The following is a 24,088-nucleotide window of genomic DNA, read 5'->3' on the forward strand; positions in this document are numbered from 1 at the left end:
TGGTGGTGGTTGTGGTATTGTTACTGGTAGTGGTAATGGTGGTGGTGATGGGACTGGTACTTGTGGTGGAGTGGTAGTGGTATTGGTGGTCGTGGTGGTGGTACTGATGGTGGTGGTGAGCAAAAAGTGTTGCTTGTAGTATAGTATAGTAAAGTGTAGTAAATGTTTTGTGAGTTGTGTTAAAGTTATGAGTTGTGTGTATAGCAACAGGCGGTAGTACAATTTTGTTTCGAAATTTTATGTTTATTAAGAATACATGTGTAGTATGTACTATGTATTAGTAATGTAATTAACGTAGATGTGAACATATCTGTTATGTACATTTTTTATTGCATTAGTAATAGGTTAAAGCTGCTCAACAATTTCAGTAATGCATCCATTTGAAAATAGTACATTTAATGTAATTGGTAAATGTGGCATTAAAGCGTCTCCAAAATCATCCACGTCAATACTTATCTTTAAAAAGTCCATTAGGACAGTATTATTGACGTCCATTGATTGAAAATGTTCTGTGTTTTGGACTTGTGCTGTTATTGTACTTAGTTCCTGTTTTGTTTTTTCCAATCCATATATAGTTATTGTTATTTTTTCTTGTGGTGGCTCAATGACCTGTGAAGCAAAGAAATATAAAAATTATTAAATATAGCAGGTAGCATTTTTTTAATGTAAAGTTGTATTTTTATTAGTTGTACTTACTTGAAGTTGTGTATGTTGAGTTGTATTTAATATTTTTTCTCCATTAAACTCATGTAGAGTTAGATGAGTTATTTTTACGTAGTTTCCAATTTGTATTGGAAAGTCTGTTGCTTCTCTCCATAAAGTAATTTTTACTGAGTCTGTGGTATCATTCAATGTGATGGATTTAAATTTTGTTTCTTGCCTTTCAATAAATAGTGTTTTAGTTGTTTTTTCCTGCAATATAACAAAAATTTGTAATTTTTGGTGGGGATTTTTAATAGCAATTAAATGATTTTTTTTTTGGTAATACATTTTGAATTTAATTTGGAAATTTTTACTCGGATATTAGTATATCCACAAAAGTACAAGGTGCAACAACTGATGGGAGTACACATATGTATGTATTACTTATAAAAACATTAATGTAATATCGTATATAACAAAACACGCTAAGAAAAGTAGAATAAGAATGAATTAAAAGCCCTATAAATGTATTAGGTGTTTGATCCATTAGGACTGATGTTGGCATAAAATAGAGTGGGAACCGTTTTTTGTTGTTAATTTTGCAGATATTTTTTCGTGAGTTGAGGAGAGATTTATGAAAATTATTCATATATAGTAAAAAAGCAGTGAGCTCAGATATAGTTTTGCCTTATCCCTTATTTCCGTAGAGTAGAGTGTTATTGAGTGCAGTGGTGGAAAGTGGCATAGAGTGCATTGGTGTAGAATGCAGTGGCATAGAGTAGATTGGTGTAGATAACAGTGGTGCAGAGTCGAATAGAGGGGTATAGAGTGCAGTGACACAGATTATAGTGCAGTGGTGTAGAGTATAATGGTGTAGAGGGATTTGGTGCAGAGTACATTGGTATAGAATGCATTTGTTTTAAGTAAAGTGTCGTAGAGTGCATTGGTGTAGAATGCATTGGTGTAGAGTGCAGTGGTGTAGCGTGCAGTGGTGTAGAGTGCAGTGTTGCAGAGTAGGGTGGCATAAAGTAGAGTGGTGCATAGAAGAGTAGTATGGGTGAGAGTGCATTGGTATAGAGTAGGGTGGAGTGGTGTAGAGCAGAGAGGAATATAGTGGAGTGGTGCAGAGTAGAGTACAGTGATGCAGTATGAAGAGGAGTGGTGTGGTGTGGTGACGGTTTGAGTAGAGGGCAGTGGGATGGAGTGATGCTGAGTAGAATAGAGTGGGGTGATGTGGTGTATGTATGGTATGGTATTATATTGCAATTATAGATAACATCCTGAATTGAAATGTTTATTAGAACATTGGGGACAATAGGGGGCTCCCTGCTTCTAGGGGCCGGTAAAGGCCTGTAGAGCAACATTCCAATGTTTTTCCAAGGCCTCTCAGAGGTTCGAGAAGCCTTTATTTTATTTGTTAGAACATTCTGCCCTCTAGTGGCAGAATGTTCTAATAGCCCTATCGCCCTTAGTAGCAGGGCTATACCTGCTATTAAAGTCCTGTCCCTTGTTAAAGTACCTCGCCTTTGGCTCGGGCCTTTAACACGGGAGGGGGCTTTTAATAGCCGGAATAGCCCACTACGGTGGGCTATAAGGCTATATTAAATTTGCACTTAAATACAGTTTTAAACATAAAAGTTCAGAGGACACGTTAACGATATATATATATATATATATATATTTGCAAAATGTATTTGTCACTCTATGCCTGAAAGGGTATTTTTTGACGTATACTGGGTGCTTCCTTGTGTCTGGACAAAGCTATACCTCGCTGAAGAGATCTAATTAGAGCGAAACACTGTGTCAGGGGTTACTTTTACTCATTTTAGGTTGGCTTGGTCGGTCTTTTACCAATTCAAAGCTGTAATACTGTGCCTGAAGTGGTAAATGGCTTTTGTCATTTTACTGCTAACTAAAGAAAAGAGGATGCCAACGGTATTTTCTTAAGGAAAGTTATTTATAGAGACAGATACTACTAATTATCTGTCTCATCACATCATAAATTGTATAGTATCTATCTATCATCAAATATAACGTTCATCTAGTGGCTATTAACACCAACTTAAAAAAAGGAAAACACACAAACAATAAATCTGATTTGTAATTTTCTTTTAGAAATCCTTTTTCATTTTTTACATCAAAGATACAAATCAGCACATCACACAATATTTAATCTTGTGTGAAAGTACTTTTCAAGATCCAAAAGGCAAAATATCTTATTGTTGTGGACCCTTAATCCAAGGGTTGTGTAAGAAGCCCAATAGTTTATATACAAGGAAAATACTGGCAATGTCTTTTCTTGGCCTTATTTCCTTTTCGAACACCAAAGTAACAAGGAGCATAAGAAGCAAAAAACAGTGTCTTTATGGCTTCTAATCACAATAATGCTCCTAGGGATTATATCCAAGCAATTTCCAAATCAAAAGAGGTGTCGAAATTGGTGATAACTGTCGACGCGTTTCGGCCTGTCAAACAGTTTCAGGCCTCATCAGGACAATGGGCAACAAAAAATCATACAAGTAATCCTAAAACAAAAACATAAAATAACATTATCAATAAATACATCCTTCTAAGGTTTAATGTACAAAAAAGACGGTCTGTTTCACGGACACAGGCACCCAAGGGGGCCACTCCCACTATAAGAAGAGAAAGTTCCTCAAGGTTCTGGTATCATGAACTATTTACACACCGAAAAGAGAAAGTGTTATTAGAAAAACCATCACCATCAATTTATACTCTTATTTGCACACATTCATTGAGAAAAACTCTTTCATCACCGTGCTTACACCACCAGTGTAATGTTACACATGCCAATTAAAACAACTTGACTGGCCATGTAGCCTTAACCTACCACAGAATAGTATTACAAATTTTGAAGCCGTTTTCAACTTGGGTGGTCAGGGGCTGCACATGTAATACCGGAAATCAATAGCCACAGGCAGGAAGAAATTCCTTTACTGGGCACGCCTGTGCTTATCCGAATTTCTTATGTCTCACCATTCAGGTAATCCAAACACCTAAATAACCAGATATCAAAAAGTAATATCATGAAATGCCCTAAAAGCGCTCCAATAAATTCATACAGCAATCCATCTGCCAAACTTATCGTAAGTGAAACTGCTTTAGCAGGCACAAATGGGCCCTCGACAAGGGGAATGAAGACTAACTTATATATCCCCGAGTTTCTCAGGTGCCTCCATCGTAAACCTTACACCCAAGTCCAATTCAGGTAATAGCGTAACTAAGTTCAAAAGTATACCTTGCTCACTGCTTAAATGAATATTCAAGGTTTAGCTGCGTCGGCCAGATGATTTGAGCAACATCGGTATTCCAAAACGAGCCTGAGTCTTCTACTACTCGGCGCTCCTCTCTGCTTCCGGAAAATAGTTAGTCTTCAGGTACCCCCTGCTGTTAATAATAATTTTGTCATTTTACAGCTCGGCAATGACAGCACTGTGCTAGTCCTATGCTTAAAGACTTTGCTGTAGAATTGGCAAAAGACGTTGTCCCTTTCTATCTTGGCATGGATTGCACTGTGCTAATCCTATGCTTAAAGACTTTGATAGAAAAGCAGTCATTTGAGGTGAGCAGATCTAGAGTGCCGCTGGTGTTGAGAGTGCTCTATGCAGGAGCTGCTTTCCACTTAAACTTGAGAACTACCCAGAGTTCTCTGCTTCATTTTTGCATAATTTATTCGTCACTCTATGCCTGAAAGGATATTTGTATATATATATATATATATATATATATATATATATATATATATATATATATATATATATATATATATATATATATATTGCTTGAACTCCGTTAGACGCTGCCGCATCTCAGTCACATCACTCAAACTGCAAAACGGATAAGACAGACCCAGATTTCGTGCAAAATTCAGTGGTTTATTCCATAAAACAGAATAACACCCAGCAAGCCCGCATGACGCGTTTCGCCTCTAGCCAGAGGCTTGATCACATGATACATTGCTTGAAAAGTGAAGAGGGTACTTATAGAGTCTAAACAAACAAGGGCAGCGCTAGGTGGTTCTGGCCATACCTCAATTAACCCTTTAATGGCTGGTACATTTAACAGCTTATTACAAAAGTGAAGGCTTAGTGCCCAGTGTTGTTTTAAAAAACATTTGGTCATGTAGTTGATGCATAATACAAAACACGCAATTGTAGCATAAACGTAGGCCGTGACAAGGGCAACTCCAATCTCAAAAACTGTGCACGCGAGCCAAGCAAAGACATTTCCATAAATCTGCAATATGTGAATATTTGCTGATTACATAAAACGTGATAATAAATGACCTAGTGTCTTTATTTATTATACCATTGCTAGCCCCTCAAAAGAGATTGTTTCTTAAACAGCCTTGTCTAAAATACCTGCATAATGCTTCCCATTTATACTAACAATATAATTCTGTACAAAAAATTCTCAATCAATATAGTCATTGAAATCATTTTGATTCTCACCAGAAATGAAAAAAGACCAATGTATCAACACAAAATTATATTAGAGTTAGGTTAAAGTCCTAATTATTGTCCGTCAATGGTCTAGACACGAAATAAGTGTACATCCTCATATTAAATCCTGCCAATGAAAGTGCTTAAATAGTGCAAATAGTGTGTGATAATCATCTTTAAAAACATTTTCTTTCAACGCCTGGAAGAATTTGGAGGGAGGAATTATAGTTATTAATCATTTCATCAACACCCTTACCCCATGATGTTAAAGAGAGAGTTCATTAAAAAAAACTTGATGTAAATAGAATAAAGTGCATAGTGCAATCGAAAGACTAGATAACCACTGTTGATATAATGTGTGAAGACTGCTAAACAATTGTCATTGATATATTACAGACAGGTATATAGGTCTTCACTCGCATTGAGACATCGTGGTGTCTTGCAGTCCAATTCAATGATATATCTAGTTTCTAATAAACTGAGTTTTGCATCTCTGTCTCCTCCTCTTTTGAGTGGCATAACGCAGTCGATAGCGTAGTATTGCAAGACTGAAGGATCACTGTTGTGACGGATCTCAAAATGGCGGGCCACCGGATAGGCTTGGTCTTTGCCCACGATGGCCCGGATGTGCTGCAGTATCCACTTGTGAACGGGCAAGCGGGTACTACCCACGTACCTGAGCTCACACGGACACTGCAGCACATAGATTGCGAATTCAGTCCTGCATGACATGCGTTTTTTAATTTTGACAGGATTACTTCTGAAAGGCACAGTGTACTGCGTTTTATTGCAGCCATGTCTGCACGCTTTGCAGACAGAGCACTTTTTGAAGCCTCCGCTCAGAGCGCCCCAAGTCGCGGAAATTGGTTTCTCCAGTATGTTACTCACCAGATGGTTCGACATAGATTGGGATTTCCTATATGTAATATCTGGCTTAGTGGTAATGAATTTCCCAATACCCGGGTCCCCGGTTATTAGATTCCAGTTTTTATAGAAAATCCACCGGATTTCCTTAGGCTGTTTATTGTATGTCAGGATGACCCTAGGTTGGATTTTGGTGTCATCCGCTGCAGGAATTCTAGTTTTGTTTTTCATTATAATGCTTGCCTGTCTTGTAACAGCGAGAGATCTATTGATTGCCCGCTGGATAGTCTTGACAGAATATCCTCTGGACAAGAATCGTTGTTTACTCTCCTCCTGAGCCTTGTCACAATCTAGATCATTACTACAGATACGGCTGATCCGCAGCATCTCCCCGAAGGGGATACTGTTGATAAGGTGTTGAGGATGCTGGCTTGATGCATGTAGCACCGTGTTGCCTGCTGTGGGCTTTCTATGGAGCTTTGTATGGAGAACCAAATCTGCAACATACACTTCAGTGTCCAAAAAGATCACTGATTTAGCATCTATATGAGAGGTAAAACTCAAGTTTAAACAGTTATCATTTAGTGCATTTACAAAAACATTTGCTTCTGCAGATGTACCTCGCCACACCATGAATATATCATCGATATATCTAAGGTAAAGCGGAACATGTTGTTGCATTGTTGTCCCATGGATGCTGCCAAGGGTCTGCTCCTCCCAGAGTCCCATGTGAAGACATGCTAGACTCGGGGAGAAGCAAGACCCCATAGCTACCCCTCTAACCTGCTGGTAAATCTGGTTATCGAACAGGAAGTAATTCTGTTCCAGGCACACTTGAATCATAGATAGTAACATTCTATTATGCGCAGAGAAGTTCATTGGTCTCTTGTTTGAATTGAATTCAACAGCCTTTATCCCATCAGCATGTTTGATTGATGTATAAAGAGAAGACACATCAAGGGTTATCAATAAACAGTCAGTGCTCCAAACTACATTATTCACTTTTTTGATGAAATCAGAATTGTCCTGAACAAATGAAGGAAGTCCTTTAACCCATTCCTGAAGGAAAAAGTCAATATATTTTGAAATGTTTTCCGTTGAGCTGTTGATTGCCGATATGATCGGCCTACCCGGTGGTTTATTTAAATCTTTATGTATTTTGGGTATTAGATAGAATGATGGGATAACCGGGAAATCTTTCTTCATGAATTTGTACTCATCATTGGAAATTAGTTTTGCACTTCTCCATGCCAAGAGTTTCTGGTTTTGGTCTTCCCATGATGCTTTTAAAGTTGGCAAATTACTTTTTTTATAGCAAGAACCATCCGCGAGTTGACTTTCAGCCTCAGCTATATATAGAGCACGAGGCCATAACACAATGTTCCCACATTTATCCGCTTGGCGGATGATTATGTTTTTATCCAATTCCAATTTTTTGATTGGATTTTGGTAGCATTGGTTTTTGTTGTTAATCATGACACGTTTTTTATTCGTCGATATATATAGCTGTTTAAGTTCTTTTACAACCAAATCATGGTAAACATCTATATTGTCATGGGTTAACACAGGTTGGAAAGTTGATTTCGGTTTGAATGGAGTGTTACTCATCCCTTGGTCTTCCCTTGAGGTCATCAAAGGCAAATCCAACACCGGTTCCACTTCCTGTTGTAGACTCCAGATCTCATCAAAGGCAGCACGATCCCTGGTTTCCAATAAAGAGGGGCTTTTTGGTATCCCTGCTTGTTTTTTTCCTTTCTTAGGTTGGAGAGCAAAGAATTTTTGTAATTTGAGTTTACGTACGAAACGGTAAGTATCCATTCTTGTATCCACATAATTAAAGTTGGAGGGTGGACAATAGGATAATCCTAAGCCTAGGATCATCTCGTCATTGGTGGACAGAGTGATGTTTGAGAGATTAACAATTGGCAAAAGACGTTGTCCCTTTCTATCTTGGCATGGATTGCACTGTGCTAATCCTATGCTTAAAGACTTTGATAGAAAAGCAGTCATTTGAGGTGAGCAGATCTAGAGTGCCGCTGGTGTTGAGAGTGCTCTATGCAGGAGCTGCTTTCCACTTAAACTTGAGAACTACCCAGAGTTCTCTGCTTCATTTTTGCATAATTTATTCGTCACTCTATGCCTGAAAGGATATTTGTGTATATATATATATATATATATATATATATATATATATATATATATATATATATATTACCTACTGGCGGTCGCCAGTAGGTATATATAGTTAGGATTTTTTTTAATAGGGATTTCTGAAAATTCTATGTTGAATAACTTTGGCGTTGAAGGACGGAATTGGCTTTAAATGGCGGTGAATACTCTGCACTAACGTAACACTGACGAAGCCTGCAAAGGCGAAACGCGTCTGTTAGGGTGAGGGGGGGTTTGGTGTAATAAATCTTTAAACTGGATACCAGCGTGCCAGCCACTTTTTTCTAAAACCAACACATGGACATAGGAACGTGTAGTTATATATATATATATATATAAATATATATATATATATATTACCTACTGGCGGTCGCCAGTAGGTATATATAGTTAGGATTTTTTTTAATAGGGATTTCTGAAAATTCTATGTTGAATAACTTTGGCGTTGATGGACGGAATTGGCTGAAATTTTCAGGAAAATGGCACATTTTGTCTCTGACCGTCCCCTGAAAGTTTGGGGGGGTTTCGTCAAGTGGGGGCAGAGAAAAAAGGGGGGTCCCAAAACGTGTTTTTAACATTGAGTTTTCCCATAGGGTGGTTGGACTCACTTTTAGCCCGAACGGCTGAATGGATTTCCACCAAACTTGGCAAAATTGTAGGGACTGGTACCCCGATGTGCCTTTGCTATGTCTCAAGATATATGCTCCAGTGGTTTTTACGAAAATTAACTTTGAAAAATATATATTGGGCTACATTGGGCTATATATATGTTGGAGCCCAAATGTAGCCCAATGTAGCCCAATGTAGCCCAAAGATGGCCACCAGAGACAAAAAAAACAAATGTAGCCCAAATATCAGCCAGATGTAGCCCAACTATAGCCCAATGACAGAATGTCCCAGAGTGTTCTAAAGAACAACTAGAGCGCTAACAGTCTTACTTTGCCAGTAGGTATATATATTTAGGATTTTTTTGAATAGGGATTTCTGAAAATTCTATGTTGAATAACTTTGGCGTTGATGGACGGAATTGGCTGAAAGTTTCAGGAAAATGGCACATTTTGTCTCTGACCGTCCCCTGAAAGTTTGGGGGGTTTTGTCAAGTGGGGGCCGAGAAAAAAGGGGGGTCCCAAAACGTGTTTTTAACATTGAGTTTTCCATAGGGTGGTTGGACTCACTTTTAGCCCGAACGGCTGAATGGATTTCCACCAAACTTGGCAAAATTGTAGGGACTGGTACCCCGATGTGCCTTTGCTATGTCTCAAGATATATGCTCCAGTGGTTTTTACGAAAATTAACTTTGAAAAATATATATTGGGCTACATTGGGCTATATATATGTTGGAGCCCAAATGTAGCCCAATGTAGCCCAAAGATGGCCACCAGAGACAAAAAAAAACAAATGTAGCCCAAATATCAGCCAGATGTAGCCCAACTATAGCCCAATGACAGAATGTCCCAGAGTGTTCTAAAGAACAACTAGAGCGCTAGCAGTCTTACTTTTGACAAAAGTATGGCACACCTGAAGTCATCTTGATTGGAATAAAGTGTTAACACTTAAAACATTTAATTTGCAAAGGAAGAAAATGAGGGGGTTCAGTTTGCCATAGAAAATATGATTAGTGCTGAAGAAAGAAAAATTAGGGCACATTTTGAGTGACTTCTCAAATCCTCTTATATTTCATTAAAAACATTCTGATATGCAGTCTCCCAAGATGGCCACCAGAGACAAAAGAGCCCAAATGTAGGCCAAATATCAGCCAGATGTAGCCCAACTATAGCCCAATGACAGAATGTCCCAGAGTGTTCTAAAGAACAACTAGAACGCTAACAGTCTTACTTATGACAAAAGTATGGCATACCTGAAGGCATCTTGATTGGAATAAAGTGGTAACACTTAATACATTTAATTTGAAAAGGAACAAAATGAGGGGTTTCATTTTGCCATAGAATATTTATATATATATATATATATATTTTTTTTTTTTTTTCACTCCTCCAATGCCGGTTTGTGCACACAGGCTGTCGTTGCGCGGTCCTGGACAGGCCACCGACAGGCCTCGAATAATTCCCTCCAAATACCTCGATGATTTCCGAAGCAGACCAGGACACACAGAATTCGTTTGCAGATTTATTAGCAGGTGAAAAAGTGCGACGCGTTTCGCCGATAAGGCTTGCTCGCGCTCATCAGAAAAATAGTAACAACCATTTTTAAAGTGCTCTACACACACCCCCAGTGAATCATGTGTTTCATCAGGTATTCGTCGCGGCCATTTTGTACATATACTGATAACATTATTGTGTTCAATAAACACCATAAAATAATGTCAGCATTCATTATACAATCATGTATGTGGAAACCATATTAATGGGACGTAATTGTGCAAAAGCAAATATGATATTTCAAAAATTCGAGTACGCATTATACTCTAATTGCATATTTGTCTCAATTAACAAGAAATTTCAATGTTATTATACACAATTCAATCGCATTTAAAATACTGTAAGATTGCAAGCATTCTCTTTAAATCCAAGTTAACCATGAATGTGTTTCAATATATAACATCGATAGACATTGGTTGATGAATTCAGCCATTTTTTGCTAGATTCAATCTGATTGGTTCGCGTTACCACGGGATGCACACACACCTCCATGTGCTTCTTGGTGTCAATAAAGTTGTTGAAATTATATAAACAACCGAGAGTCAACAAAACCAAAAAGTATTTCAACTGCCCATGTGGGCTAACATGCGGACATCAATCTAGATGTAAACACAAATTATACCCAGCCAAATGTCCATCAAACCAGAAAGTCATGTATCTGCCCATGTGGGCTATCGCGTAGACTTCAACTCTTCATGCTGGTATTAATTCTGATCTATTCCAATCAGTGTGATGCGATTCTGCCCCAGTGGGCATATATATCTCTTCACCTCATCAGGTTAATTTTGAAACAAAAAATGTCCCATAAGTATATGTTCTGGTTCCCACATTCCAATATCTCCAATAGTACCACACAATTCCTGAAAAAACACACAAATGTGATATAGTTCTGTTAAAATTGCAATTAAAATACAGACGGCATATGTTCAATTCAATTTATCAGTTTCATTATTCTTCATACAGATGTACTGATAATTCCTCGCTAGTGTTCAACCCCATAGGTGTCAGACATTGAAAGTCAATTATGTACTTGGACTCAAGTTTTCTCATGGAGAGTTCATAGTTTCCCCCCCGTATTCCCAGATCGACACAATCAATAACCACCATGCGAAGTTTGGTCTCATCTTGCATGTGAAAATCAAAGAAGTGTCTCGCGACCGGATATTGTTTGTTGTGATTCCGTATCGCTCTTAGGTGTTCCAACACTCTCTTTTTGGCCTCATGTTTTGTGCTGCCCACATAAAGTTTGTTGCACGGACAGATTAAAGCATACACACTGTATGGGGTATTACAAGTTAATCGTTTTTTGATGATAAATTCTCTGGATGTACCAGGTATCAACAGAGTCTTGCAATCTCTGCTGTGTTTGCATGCCTTGCATTTCCTACAGCAAGCAAACCCAGCATTGATAGCATGTTTCGATCGACCTACGTCAGTTACATAGTTATTGCTCAGCTCATCTCGTAGGGATCTACCCTTCCTAAACGTAATCTGTGGATTATCTCCCAGATATTTAGAAAGATGTTCGTCAGTGTTTAGCACATGCCAATGTTTCTTGAATACCTTTCTTACATCTTGTGACTGGCCTGAAAACGTGGTTATGAATCTGATTGTTTCAGACTCTGGCTGGGGCAATTTTGGAGCTAGTAATTCATCTCTTGTTTTACTGTTGCTACGTTCTACTGCCTTTGCAATGACCTTGTTCCCGTAACCTCTCTGTCTGAATCTCTGGCACATTACCATTTCTTCCTTCTTGTATCCTTCCTGCGTGCTGCAATTGCGCCTGGCACGCAGTAATTCCCCATAGGGGATGCTGTACACAAGATTCTTAGGATGGCAACTCGAAGCTCGTAGGAGACTGTTCCCTGATGTATTTTTTCTGAACAATTTTGTGGTCAGATTATTATCAACCACCTCAATTTCAACATCTAGAAATTCCATTCTAGATTTGCTGATATGTTCAGTAAGAATCAAATTCAGGTTATTGATGTTCAGTTTATTGATAAACTGTTTAACCGAGTCCTCATCACCACTCCAAATGAAAAAAATATCGTCAATGTACCGCAGCCACAGGGACACATTGTTGAATTCTGCCATCTCCATGACAACCCGCTCCTCCCACCAGCCCATGAATAAATTCGCGTAGCTGGGGGCGAAGCAGGTTCCCATGGCCGTGCCCTGTGACTGGCGATACATGACGTCATTGAAATAAAAAAAATTATTCGTTAGACAGAAGTCTATCATGGATAGCAACATTTGGGAATGTAGCAACAAAGAGATGGATCTTGAGTTTAAATAGTGTCTAACTGCCTCCAGACCGTCCTTGTGCTGGATGCAGGTATAGAGGCTGCTGACATCTAGTGTGACCAATGTGTAGTTGTTATCCCAATGGATTCCATTAATGATACTCAAAAATTGAGTGGTGTCCTTCACATAGGACGGCAATGCCACCACAAAATTCCTGAGATAATGATCGATGTATTTGGAGGTATGCTCCAAAAGGGAGCCAATGGATGACACAATAGGACGACCCGGCGGATTGTCCGGGTCTTTGTGGAGTTTGGGGAGGAGGTACAATATTGGTACTTTCGGGTGGGCACAGTAAAGGTACTGATATTCCTCTATTTCTAGAAGTCCTTTATCCCTCCACTCCAACAGGAGATCTCTAAAATTCCCTGTAGATCTTAACTCATCATCCTTCCCACATCTGCAATAACATGTTAAATCTTGTAGTTGTCTGAGTCCTTCTTTGAGGTATGTCTGTTTATCCAAAACCACAACATTACCTCCTTTATCGGATTGTTGTATCACGATTTCTTGATCTGCTCTAAGGGACTCAATAGACAACAATTGTGTACTTGATAGGTTCTTGTTATTCTGGGGTATTCTTTTAAATCTTAATTTCCCCAGATCTTTCAGTACCCCCCTCTCAAACACATCAATAGCGTCACATTGAACTGCTGGTAAAAACACACTCTTAGGCTTAAATTTTGACCCTGGATTTGTATCCAAATCAAGGCCCCAACTCTCCCAGTCCGGTTCAACACTAGTGTTCTCATCATCTCCAATAATTTCTTCAAGTAAGAAAATGTCATCAACATCAAGATTACTCTGGGTATTACTAGCCAATACAACAGGTCTATCCTTAACTTTGGTGCAAAACCATTTCTTCAATTTTAGTTTTCTGGCAAATAAAAACAAGTCAATGCGAGTCTGGGTAAAGTTCATATTCAGAGAAGGACAGAAGGAAAGGCCAAGTGCCAAGATCTCATTCTCACCTTCCGTTAGCACATGGCGTGAAAGATTCACCACAGTCATGTTCATTTCGTGTTTCTGCTCCTTGTTTCCATTCCCATTGGAGCTTTTGTGGCGTTTGTTCCTCCTGTTTTTGGCTTTCTTGTTCCTCCTGTTCCTCCTCTGCTTCCCCGTCCTCGACCTCTCACAATCCCCTTCTCCCCCTGAAAAGTGTCTGTCCTGTTCTGACTCATCATCTGGAACTGGGCTAAAAAATTCACCCTTTTATTTGCAACGGCAGCAGGTTCCTTCGCTGTACCCGGATTGGAGGCATCCGACAGATTACCATCGGAAATATCACTTTCTACTACCTCAGTGCTTGATCCAGGTTTCTGTTTGTTGATAACTGCCATCCCTGTATTTTTATCAAAAAGATGATCATACTTCTTTTGAAATGTTAGGGTGCGTCCAGATTGGTAATCATTGAAGTCCCTGATAAATTTCCGTTGTTTCTTTGCCGTGATCTCTTCCTCCAACTTCTCCATTCTCCCATTCAATTTCTTTATATGTTCTTCCAGTGCCTCTTTTGTCATCAGAGGTTCGATTTCCGCTAGGAGGCTCTCTATGTTCAATAAGAGCTTGGCACGGTCTTTTAGGGCATATTTGACAAGGATTTTCAACATTATTACCGAACAGGCGGAGGTGTTATCTGACCATTCATTTATCATTTCTGGGTCGGGGTCCTCAAAAGTAGGAATGGTAAAAATTCTCAGACCTCTTGGGACGCGTTTCACTTCGATGTATCTAGATAGTGACTCCGCCTCCCACCACTTGGAGAGTTCTCTCTTGTATAGTTTCTCCAACTGGCTGAGTTTAGCTTGCAAAGTTATTTCTTGGCCAATGCTCGTTGAGATCTGTGCTGGCTCTGCACTCGTGCCCGCAATATTGAAGAATAATTTATCCGCCGTCTGTTTACGACGAGAGTCCAATTCACCTGCCATGGTGATCAAAGTAAAGCAAACAGTTACTGTACGTGTCACGAAGCTTGTAATTGCCTATCAGCTTCGAACACGCTCGCAGACTTCAGTGCAGTAGCGTAGGTAGGCTGGTACCCGTGCTGTGCGAGCCTACGTGAAAGTATCAAGGTGTTCCCACCCTGTGCTCTCCGCTAGCTCGCCTCTCCGGATCCTCAGCTTTCCAATATGCAATTTAAATCAAATCACCGTCTGGGCACACACGTTTTGTTAGTTTTGCAATATCTGGAAAGATCCCCCACACTGGCGTTTCTCCAGCAGGTTCCAAACACGGTGTTTGTGCACAGAAGGTCAGCCAGTGCACCTCATATGCAATTTTCACTCCTCCAATGCCGGTTTGTGCACACAGGCTGTCGTTGCGCGGTCCTGGACAGGCCACCGACAGGCCTCGAATAATTCCCTCCAAATACCTCGATGATTTCCGAAGCAGACCAGGACACACAGAATTCGTTTGCAGATTTATTAGCAGGTGAAAAAGTGCGACGCGTTTCGCCGATAAGGCTTGCTCACGCTCGTCAGAAAAATAGTAACAACCATTTTTAAAGTGCTCTACACACACCCCCAGTGAATCATGTGTTTCATCAGGTATTCGTCGCGGCCATTTTGTACATATACTGATAACATTATTGTGTTCAATAAACACCATAAAATAATGTCAGAATTCATTATACAATCATGTATGTGGAAACCATATTAATGGGACGTAATTGTGCAAAAGCAAATATGATATTTCAAAAATTCGAGTACGCATTATACTCTAATTGCATATTTGTCTCAATTAACAAGAAATTTCAATGTTATTATACACAATTCAATCGCATTTAAAATACTGTAAGATTGCAAGCATTCTCTTTAAATCCAAGTTAACCATGAATGTGTTTCAATATATAACATCGATAGACATTGGTTGATGAATTCAGCCATTTTTTGCTAGATTCAATCTGATTGGTTCGCGTTACAACGGGATGCACACACACCTCCATGTGCTTCTTGGTGTCAATAAAGTTGTTGAAATTATATAAACAACCGAGAGTCAACAAAACCAAAAAGTATTTCAACTGCCCATGTGGGCTAACATGCGGACATCAATCTAGATGTAAACACAAATTATACCCAGCCAAATGTCCATCAAACCAGAAACATGACTTTCTGGTTTGATGGACATTTGGCTGGGTATAATTTGTGTTTACATCTAGATTGATGTAAATGCGATTGAATTGTGTATAATAACATTGAAATTTCTTGTTAATTGAGACAAATATGCAATTAGAGTATAATGCGTACTCGAATTTTTGAAATATCATATTTGCTTTTGCACAATTACGTCCCATTAATATGGTTTCCACATACATGATTGTATAATGAATTCTGACATTATTTTATGGTGTTTATTGAACACAATAATGTTATCAGTATATGTACAAAATGGCCGCGACGAATACCTGATGAAACACATGATTCACTGGGGGTGTGTGTAGAGCACTTTAAAAATGGTTGTTACTATTTTTCTGACGAGCGTGAGCAAGCCTTATCGGCGAAACGCGTCGCACTTTTTCACCTGCTAATAAATCTGCAAACGAATTCTGTGTGTCCTGGTCTGCTTCGGAAATCATCGAGGTATTTGGAGGGAAATATATATATATATATATATATATATCCAACAAATGCAAGAACCCATATTGGAAGAAAGCCACTTGAAGTAAATATTTCCACTTGTTTATTGGCAGCCTGCTGACAATTGCGTGGCGGAAAGTCACATCACAGATCACTTGCCAGACGCGTTTCAGGGGTTAACGAACCCCCTTCCTCAGTGGCGTTGTGTCATGCCTGCTTTAGAGCGCTGAGTGAAAAGTCCAATTTAAGCCACCTGTCGACCTGGGAGTGGCCGGCAGCATGGCCTTCTGGGTGTAGTAGTCCATTTGTTATTCCCCAGTGGGAGCGCTCCAAAGTAGAAAAATTGTACACTTTTAGTCCCCAGTGGGTGGATGTGGGAGACCGTCCATCAACTGCCCCGCTTTTTGGTTGCCAATGTAGATCGAGACAAGCGCTGCCTTGCAACAGCGCCAGCTCACCGTCAATTCGAGTCTGCAGGAACTTGTAACAGAGGCTGCACGAACCCGCCCTTCAGCGGTGAGCTTCCTTCCCCGACCGGGAACAGCCGGTTAACATCCAACAAATGCAAGAACCCATATTGGAAGAAAGCCACTTGAAGTAAATATTTCCACTTGTTTATTGGCAGCCTGCTGACAATGGCGTGGCGGAAAGTCACATCACAGATCACTTGCCAGACGCGTTTCAGGGGTTAACGAACCCCCTTCCTCAGTGGCGTTGTGTCATGCCTGCTTTAGAGCGCTGAGTGAAAAGTCCAATTTAAGCCACCTGTCGACCTGGGAGTGGCCGGCAGCATGGCCTTCTGGGTGTAGTAGTCCATTTGTTATTCCCCAGTGGGAGCGCTCCAAAGTAGAAAAATTGTACACTTTTAGTCCCCAGTGGGTGGATGTGGGAGACCGTCCATCAACTGCCCCGCTTTTTGGTTGCCAATGTAGATCGAGACAAGCGCTGCCTTGCAACAGCGCCAGCTCACCTTCAATCCGAGTCTGCAGGAACTTGTAACAGAGGCTGCACGAACCCGCCCTTCAGCGGTGAGCTTCCTTCCCCGACCGGGAACAGCCGGTTAACATCCAACAAATGCAAGAACCCATGTTGGAAGAAAGCCACTTGAAGTAAATATTTCCACTTGTTTATTGGCAGCCTGCTGACAATTGCGTGGCGGAAAGTCACATCACAGATCACTTGCCAGACGCGTTTCAGGGGTTAACGAACCCCCTTCCTCAGTGGCGTTGTGTCATGCCTGCTTTAGAGCGCTGAGTGAAAAGTCCAATTTAAGCCACCTGTCGACCTGGGAGTGGCCGGCAGCATGGCCTTCTGGGTGTAGTAGTCCATTTGTTATTCCCCAGTGGGAGCGCTCCAAAGTAGAAAAATTGTACACTTTTAGTCCCCAGTGGGTGGATGTGGGAGACCGTCCATCAACTGCCCCGCTTTTTGGTTGCCAATGTAGATCGAGACAAGCGCTGCCTTGCAACAGCGCCAGCTCACCTTCAATCCGAGTCTGCAGGAACTTGTAACAGAGGCTGCACGAACCCGCCCTTCAGCGGTGAGCTTCCTTCCCCGACCGGGAACAGCCGGTTAACATCCAACAAATGCAAGAACCCATAAGGCCATGCTGCCGGCCACTCCCAGGTCGACAGGTGGCTTAAATTGGACTTTTCACTCAGCGCTGTAAAGCAGGCATGACACAACGCCACTGAGGAAGGGGGTTCGTTAACCCCTGAAACGCGTCTGGCAAGTGATCTGTGATGTGACTTTCCGCCACGCAATTGTCAGCAGGCTGCCAATAAACAAGTGGAAATATTTACTTCAAGTGGCTTTCTTCCAACATGGGTTCTTGCATTTGTTGGATGTTAACCGGCTGTTCCCGGTCGGGGAAGGAAGCTCACCGCTGAAGGGCGGGTTCGTGCAGCCTCTGTTACAAGTTCCTGCAGACTCGGATTGAAGGTGAGCTGGCGCTGTTGCAAGGCAGCGCTTGTCTCGATCTACATTGGCAACCAAAAAGCGGGGCAGTTGATGGACGGTCTCCCACATCCACCCACTGGGGACTAAAAGTGTACAATTTTTCTACTTTGGAGCGCTCCCACTGGGGAATAACAAATGGACTACTACACCCAGAAGGCCATGCTGCCGGCCACTCCCAGGTCGACAGGTGGCTTAAATTGGACTTTTCACTCAGCGCTCTAAAGCAGGCATGACACAACACCACTGAGGAAGGGGGTTCGTTAACCCCTGAAACGCGTCTGGCAAGTGATCTGTGATGTGACTTTCCGCCACGCAATTGTCAGCAGGCTGCCAATAAACAAGTGGAAATATTTACTTCAAGTGGCTTTCTTCCAACATGGGTTCTTGCATTTGTTGGATGTTAACCGGCTGTTCCCGGTCGGGGAAGGAAGCTCACCGCTGAAGGGCGGGTTCGTGCAGCCTCTGTTACAAGTTCCTGCAGACTCGGATTGAAGGTGAGCTGGCGCTGTTGCAAGGCAGCGCTTGTCTCGATCTACATTGGCAACCAAAAAGCGGGGCAGTTGATGGACGGTCTCCCACATCCACCCACTGGGGACTAAAAGTGTACAATTTTTCTACTTTGGAGCGCTCCCACTGGGGAATAACAAATGGACTACTACACCCAGAAGGCCATGCTGCCGGCCACTCCCAGGTCGACAGGTGGCTTAAATTGGACTTTTCACTCAGCGCTCTAAAGCAGGCATGACACAACGCCACTGAGGAAGGGGGTTCGTTAACCCCTGAAACGCGTCTGGCAAGTGATCTGTGATGTGACTTTCCGCCACGCAATTGTCAGCAGGCTGCCAATAAACAAGTGGAAATATTTACTTCAAGTGGCTTTCTTCCAACATGGGTTCTTGCATTTGTTGGATGTTAACCGGCTGTTCCCGGTCGGGGAAGGAAGCTCACCGCTGAAGGGCGGGTTCGTGCAGCCTCTGTTACAAGTTCCTGCAGACTCGGATTGAAGGTGAGCTGGCGCTGTTGCAAGGCAGCGCTTGTCTCGATCTACATTGGCAACCAAAAAGCGGGGCAGTTGATGGACGGTCTCCCACATCCACCCACTGGGGACTAAAAGTGTACAATTTTTCTACTTTGGAGCGCTCCCACTGGGGAATAACAAATGGACTACTACACCCAGAAGGCCATGCTGCCGGCCACTCCCAGGTCGACAGGTGGCTTAAATTGGACTTTTCACTCAGCGCTCTAAAGCAGGCATGACACAACGCCACTGAGGAAGGGGGTTCGTTAACCCCTGAAACGCGTCTGGCAAGTGATCTGTGATGTGACTTTCCGCCACGCAATTGTCAGCAGGCTGCCAATAAACAAGTGGAAATATTTACTTCAAGTGGCTTTCTTCCAACATGGGTTCTTGCATTTGTTGGATGTTAACCGGCTGTTCCCGGTCGGGGAAGGAAGCTCACCGCTGAAGGGCGGGTTCGTGCAGCCTCTGTTACAAGTTCCTGCAGACTCGGATTGAAGGTGAGCTGGCGCTGTTGCAAGGCAGCGCTTGTCTCGATCTACATTGGCAACCAAAAAGCGGGGCAGTTGATGGACGGTCTCCCACATCCACCCACTGGGGACTAAAAGTGTACAATTTTTCTACTTTGGAGCGCTCCCACTGGGGAATAACAAATGGACTACTACACCCAGAAGGCCATGCTGCCGGCCACTCCCAGGTCGACAGGTGGCTTAAATTGGACTTTTCACTCAGCGCTCTAAAGCAGGCATGACACAACGCCACTGAGGAAGGGGGTTCGTTAACCCCTGAAACGCGTCTGGCAAGTGATCTGTGATGTGACTTTCCGCCACGCAATTGTCAGCAGGCTGCCAATAAACAAGTGGAAATATTTACTTCAAGTGGCTTTCTTCCAACATGGGTTCTTGCATTTGTTGGATGTTAACCGGCTGTTCCCGGTCGGGGAAGGAAGCTCACCGCTGAAGGGCGGGTTCGTGCAGCCTCTGTTACAAGTTCCTGCAGACTCGGATTGAAGGTGAGCTGGCGCTGTTGCAAGGCAGCGCTTGTCTCGATCTACATTGGCAACCAAAAAGCGGGGCAGTTGATGGACGGTCTCCCACATCCACCCACTGGGGACTAAAAGTGTACAATTTTTCTACTTTGGAGCGCTCCCACTGGGGAATAACAAATGGACTACTACACCCAGAAGGCCATGCTGCCGGCCACTCCCAGGTCGACAGGTGGCTTAAATTGGACTTTTCACTCAGCGCTCTAAAGCAGGCATGACACAGCGCCACTGAGGAAGGGGGTTCGTTAACCCCTGAAACGCGTCTGGCAAGTGATCTGTGATGTGACTTTCCGCCACGCAATTGTCAGCAGGCTGCCAATAAACAAGTGGAAATATTTACTTCAAGTGGCTTTCTTCCAACATGGGTTCTTGCATTTGTTGGATGTTAACCGGCTGTTCCCGGTCGGGGAAGGAAGCTCACCGCTGAAGGGCGGGTTCGTGCAGCCTCTGTTACAAGTTCCTGCAGACTCGGATTGAAGGTGAGCTGGCGCTGTTGCAAGGCAGCGCTTGTCTCGATCTACATTGGCAACCAAAAAGCGGGGCAGTTGATGGACGGTCTCCCACATCCACCCACTGGGGACTAAAAGTGTACAATTTTTCTACTTTGGAGCGCTCCCACTGGGGAATAACAAATGGACTACTACACCCAGAAGGCCATGCTGCCGGCCACTCCCAGGTCGACAGGTGGCTTAAATTGGACTTTTCACTCAGCGCTCTAAAGCAGGCATGACACAACGCCACTGAGGAAGGGGGTTCGTTAACCCCTGAAACGCGTCTGGCAAGTGATCTGTGATGTGACTTTCCGCCACGCAATTGTCAGCAGGCTGCCAATAAACAAGTGGAAATATTTACTTCAAGTGGCTTTCTTCCAACATGGGTTCTTGCATTTGTTGGATATATATATATATATATATATATATATATATATATTTATATATATATATATATTCACAGAAAAAACCATAGGTTTGAGACCATATATTGTTGGGTATTTGCATTTACAAAACCTTAAAAATTCTATGAAAAAACCATAGGTTTGAGACCATATATAGTTAGTTGCACTAACTATATATTTCGCGCACCCGCAATCCACTGCTGATGATGTCACATATTACATCATTCATGACATGGTCAGTGACATCACTGATGACATCTCAAATGACATATTGAAGAATGAGTGGATGTATAAGTGTCTGGATTTAGTAGGTGCGTGGCTGAAGAAGGCTGAAATGCCAGAAACCGGTCCTCGGTAGCTTGTTTCCGGTCCAGGGAAGGCATGGCTTGGCAGTTCGGGCTGGACTGTTCCCATGAGGCACAGGGTCGGACTGATTTGCATATGGCCATGTCTGAACTGGGGTGGCAGAGTGGGCTAAAGAACGGTGATGGATTAAACCCAGATCAGTTGACTGGGGGTGAGTGCTTGTATTGTCAACGCTCCGTCCATCATTTCCTTTGGTTTTTCTTCGTAATATGTGACATCATCAGCAGTGGATTGCGGGTGCGCGAAATATATAGTTAGTGCAACTAACTATATATGGAATTTCATTGGTTTTTTATGATTAAAATATTCACCTAACTATATATGGTCTCAAACCTATGGTTTTTTCATTGAATATATATATATTACCTACTGGCGGTCGCCAGTAGGTATATATAGTTAGGATTTTTTCTCTATGGGATTTTTGAAAATTCTATGTCTAATAACTTTGGCGTTTGTGGACGGAATTGGCTGAAATTTTCAGGAAAATGGCACATTTTGTTTCTGAGCAGCCCTTGAAAATTTGGGGGGGGTTCGTCAAGGGGGGGCCGAGAAAAAAAGGGGGTCCCAAAACGTGTTTTTAACATTGAGTTTTCCATAGGGCGGTTGGCCTCACTTTTAGCCCGAACGGCTGAATGGATTTGCACGAAACTTGGCAAAATTTTAGGGACTGGTAGCCCGATGTGCCTTTGCTAGGTCTCAATATATGTGCTTCAGTGGATTTTGAGAAATTAACGTTCAAAAAAAGATATATATCTGTAACAGCGGACCGGGCAGCGCTCCGGTTCACGGACTTTTCGCGGTACGGAGCTTTGTGAAGCGAAGCTGATTGGTTCTCCGGCGTCTGTGAACATTCCAAACAGTCCGTAGCGGCCGCCATCTTGTCTCTCGGTAGGATCGAGAGACAAGAGGAGGCCAAAGCGAAGGGGCAAATGACCATAAGGGGGCATAGTAGATCCTCGCTGACCCCCTAGGTTTGATGTGGAGGTTTTAAAAGGGCCCCGCGGGGCAAAAAAAAAAAAAATAATAATAATAATCGAACGGCTGAATGGATTTGCACGAAACTTGGTAAAATATTAGGGACTGGTAGCCCGATGTGCCTTTGCTAGGTCTCAATATATGTGCTCCAGTGGATTTTGAGAAATTAACGTTCAAAAAAAGATATATATCTGTAACAGCGCTCCGCTTCGCGTAACGGAGGTTTGCGAAGCTGATTGGTTCTCCGGCGTCTGTAAACATTGCAAACAGTCCGTAGCGGCCGCCATCTTGTCTCTCGGTAGGATCGAGAGACAAGAGGAGGCCAAAGCGAAGGGGCAAATGACCATAAGGGGGCATAGTAGATCCTCCTTGACCTCTTAGGTTTGATGTGGAGGTTTTAAAAGGGCCCCGCGGGGCAAAAAAAATAATAATAATAATAATCGAACGGCTGAATGGATTTGCACGAAACTTGGCAAAATTGTAGGGACTGGTAGCTCGATGTGCCTTTGCTAGGTCTCAATATATGTGCTTCAGTGGATTTTGAGAAATTAACGTTCAAAAACAAGATATATATCTGTAACAGCGCTCCGCTTCGCGGAGATAAAATTATCTCTGTATTACCTAGCTGTTGCTAACACCAGTTAGCGACGGCTAGTAGGAGATAGCGACCATCTTGGGCCCCACTTTGCATGTGAGTGATATTTATCACTAATGACATGCAAAGTGGGCATGCCAAGATGTTAGCGACTGGAAACAGTCGCTAACATCGCTATCTCCTATTACCAACTTTTGGAAATATTCGCGATAAGCGCGAATATCTCCAAAAGCTACCACCTGCCCTGAGCAGTTCTTAGCCATGTTATCCAATGGGAGGTGGATAACATGGCTAAGAGCATTAGCTCGGTAATGCATGAATATCGCTGAGTTTTCAGCGATATTAATGCATTGCGGTCATTTTTTATCGTATTTGCGATAAACCTTGATAATAGCAAGGTTTATCTGCGATAATTTCTGAAGATGCTTAGCGGTAAAAAATTCGTTGCTAAGCATCGTTAGGGATAAATATCGCTTAACTTTGGTAATATGCCCCAACGTCTGTTAACGTTCGATTCGAAGGAAATTAGGAAGTGTTGAAAAACATTGTCTGCGCCATCTTGCCTTTTTTCAAATGCCACACTTTTGTCGTGCACGGCAGTCATTTTAGATGCCTTGACCAGACCCACTCGCTGCACGCTGTCGATCCTTAGCATGGCTCCCCACCCTCGCAAGCATCTCACCCAGGCAGTGGTCACCCCCGCTCTCTCTGTCTTATGCATGGGTAATAAACCACCCCCCATCTGCGCTGCTCTTCCCTGAGAATCACACCCTGTGCCCGCCCGACACCTCCCTTTCGCCCTATTCACTACCGCACCCTCTGACACTCCTTTTCCTCTGTGTCCGATTGTCCAGGCCGGTCCTAGGGTATCAGCTAGCCCTGCAGATGTAGTTTATGGCCCCAGCTGTAAAGAATCACCCCTCTTCAAAGGAGTTATAGTAGATCAAGGCCCACACTCGATGAGATCCGTCACAGCAGACGCGTTCCTATTATCTGAAAACCATCCTGTATTGTGATTGGGGAGGGGACCGAGCCTGAAGCGGAAGATTCCAGGGA

The 24,088-nt window shown here is 42.3% G+C and overlaps 1 protein-coding gene across 1 annotated transcript in view; it reads right to left on the reverse strand.

The window, feature by feature from the left end:
• Positions 1-311: 311 nt before the first annotated feature.
• LOC144821904 (uncharacterized) overlaps positions 312-24,088 on the reverse strand; it is a 70,084-nt gene continuing 46,307 nt past the window's right edge. Inside the window, exons 2-3 of the mRNA XM_078679052.1 lie at positions 697-912; positions 312-609 (exon numbers count right to left, since the gene is read on the reverse strand). Coding sequence (XP_078535178.1) covers positions 346-609; positions 697-912 — 480 coding nt within the window. The 3' untranslated portion in view covers positions 312-345. The remainder of the gene's footprint in view (positions 610-696; positions 913-24,088) is intronic.

Source organism: Lissotriton helveticus, chromosome 2_2, assembly GCF_964261635.1.
Source record: "Lissotriton helveticus chromosome 2_2, aLisHel1.1, whole genome shotgun sequence".
Classification (NCBI taxonomy): domain Eukaryota; kingdom Metazoa; phylum Chordata; class Amphibia; order Caudata; family Salamandridae; genus Lissotriton; species Lissotriton helveticus.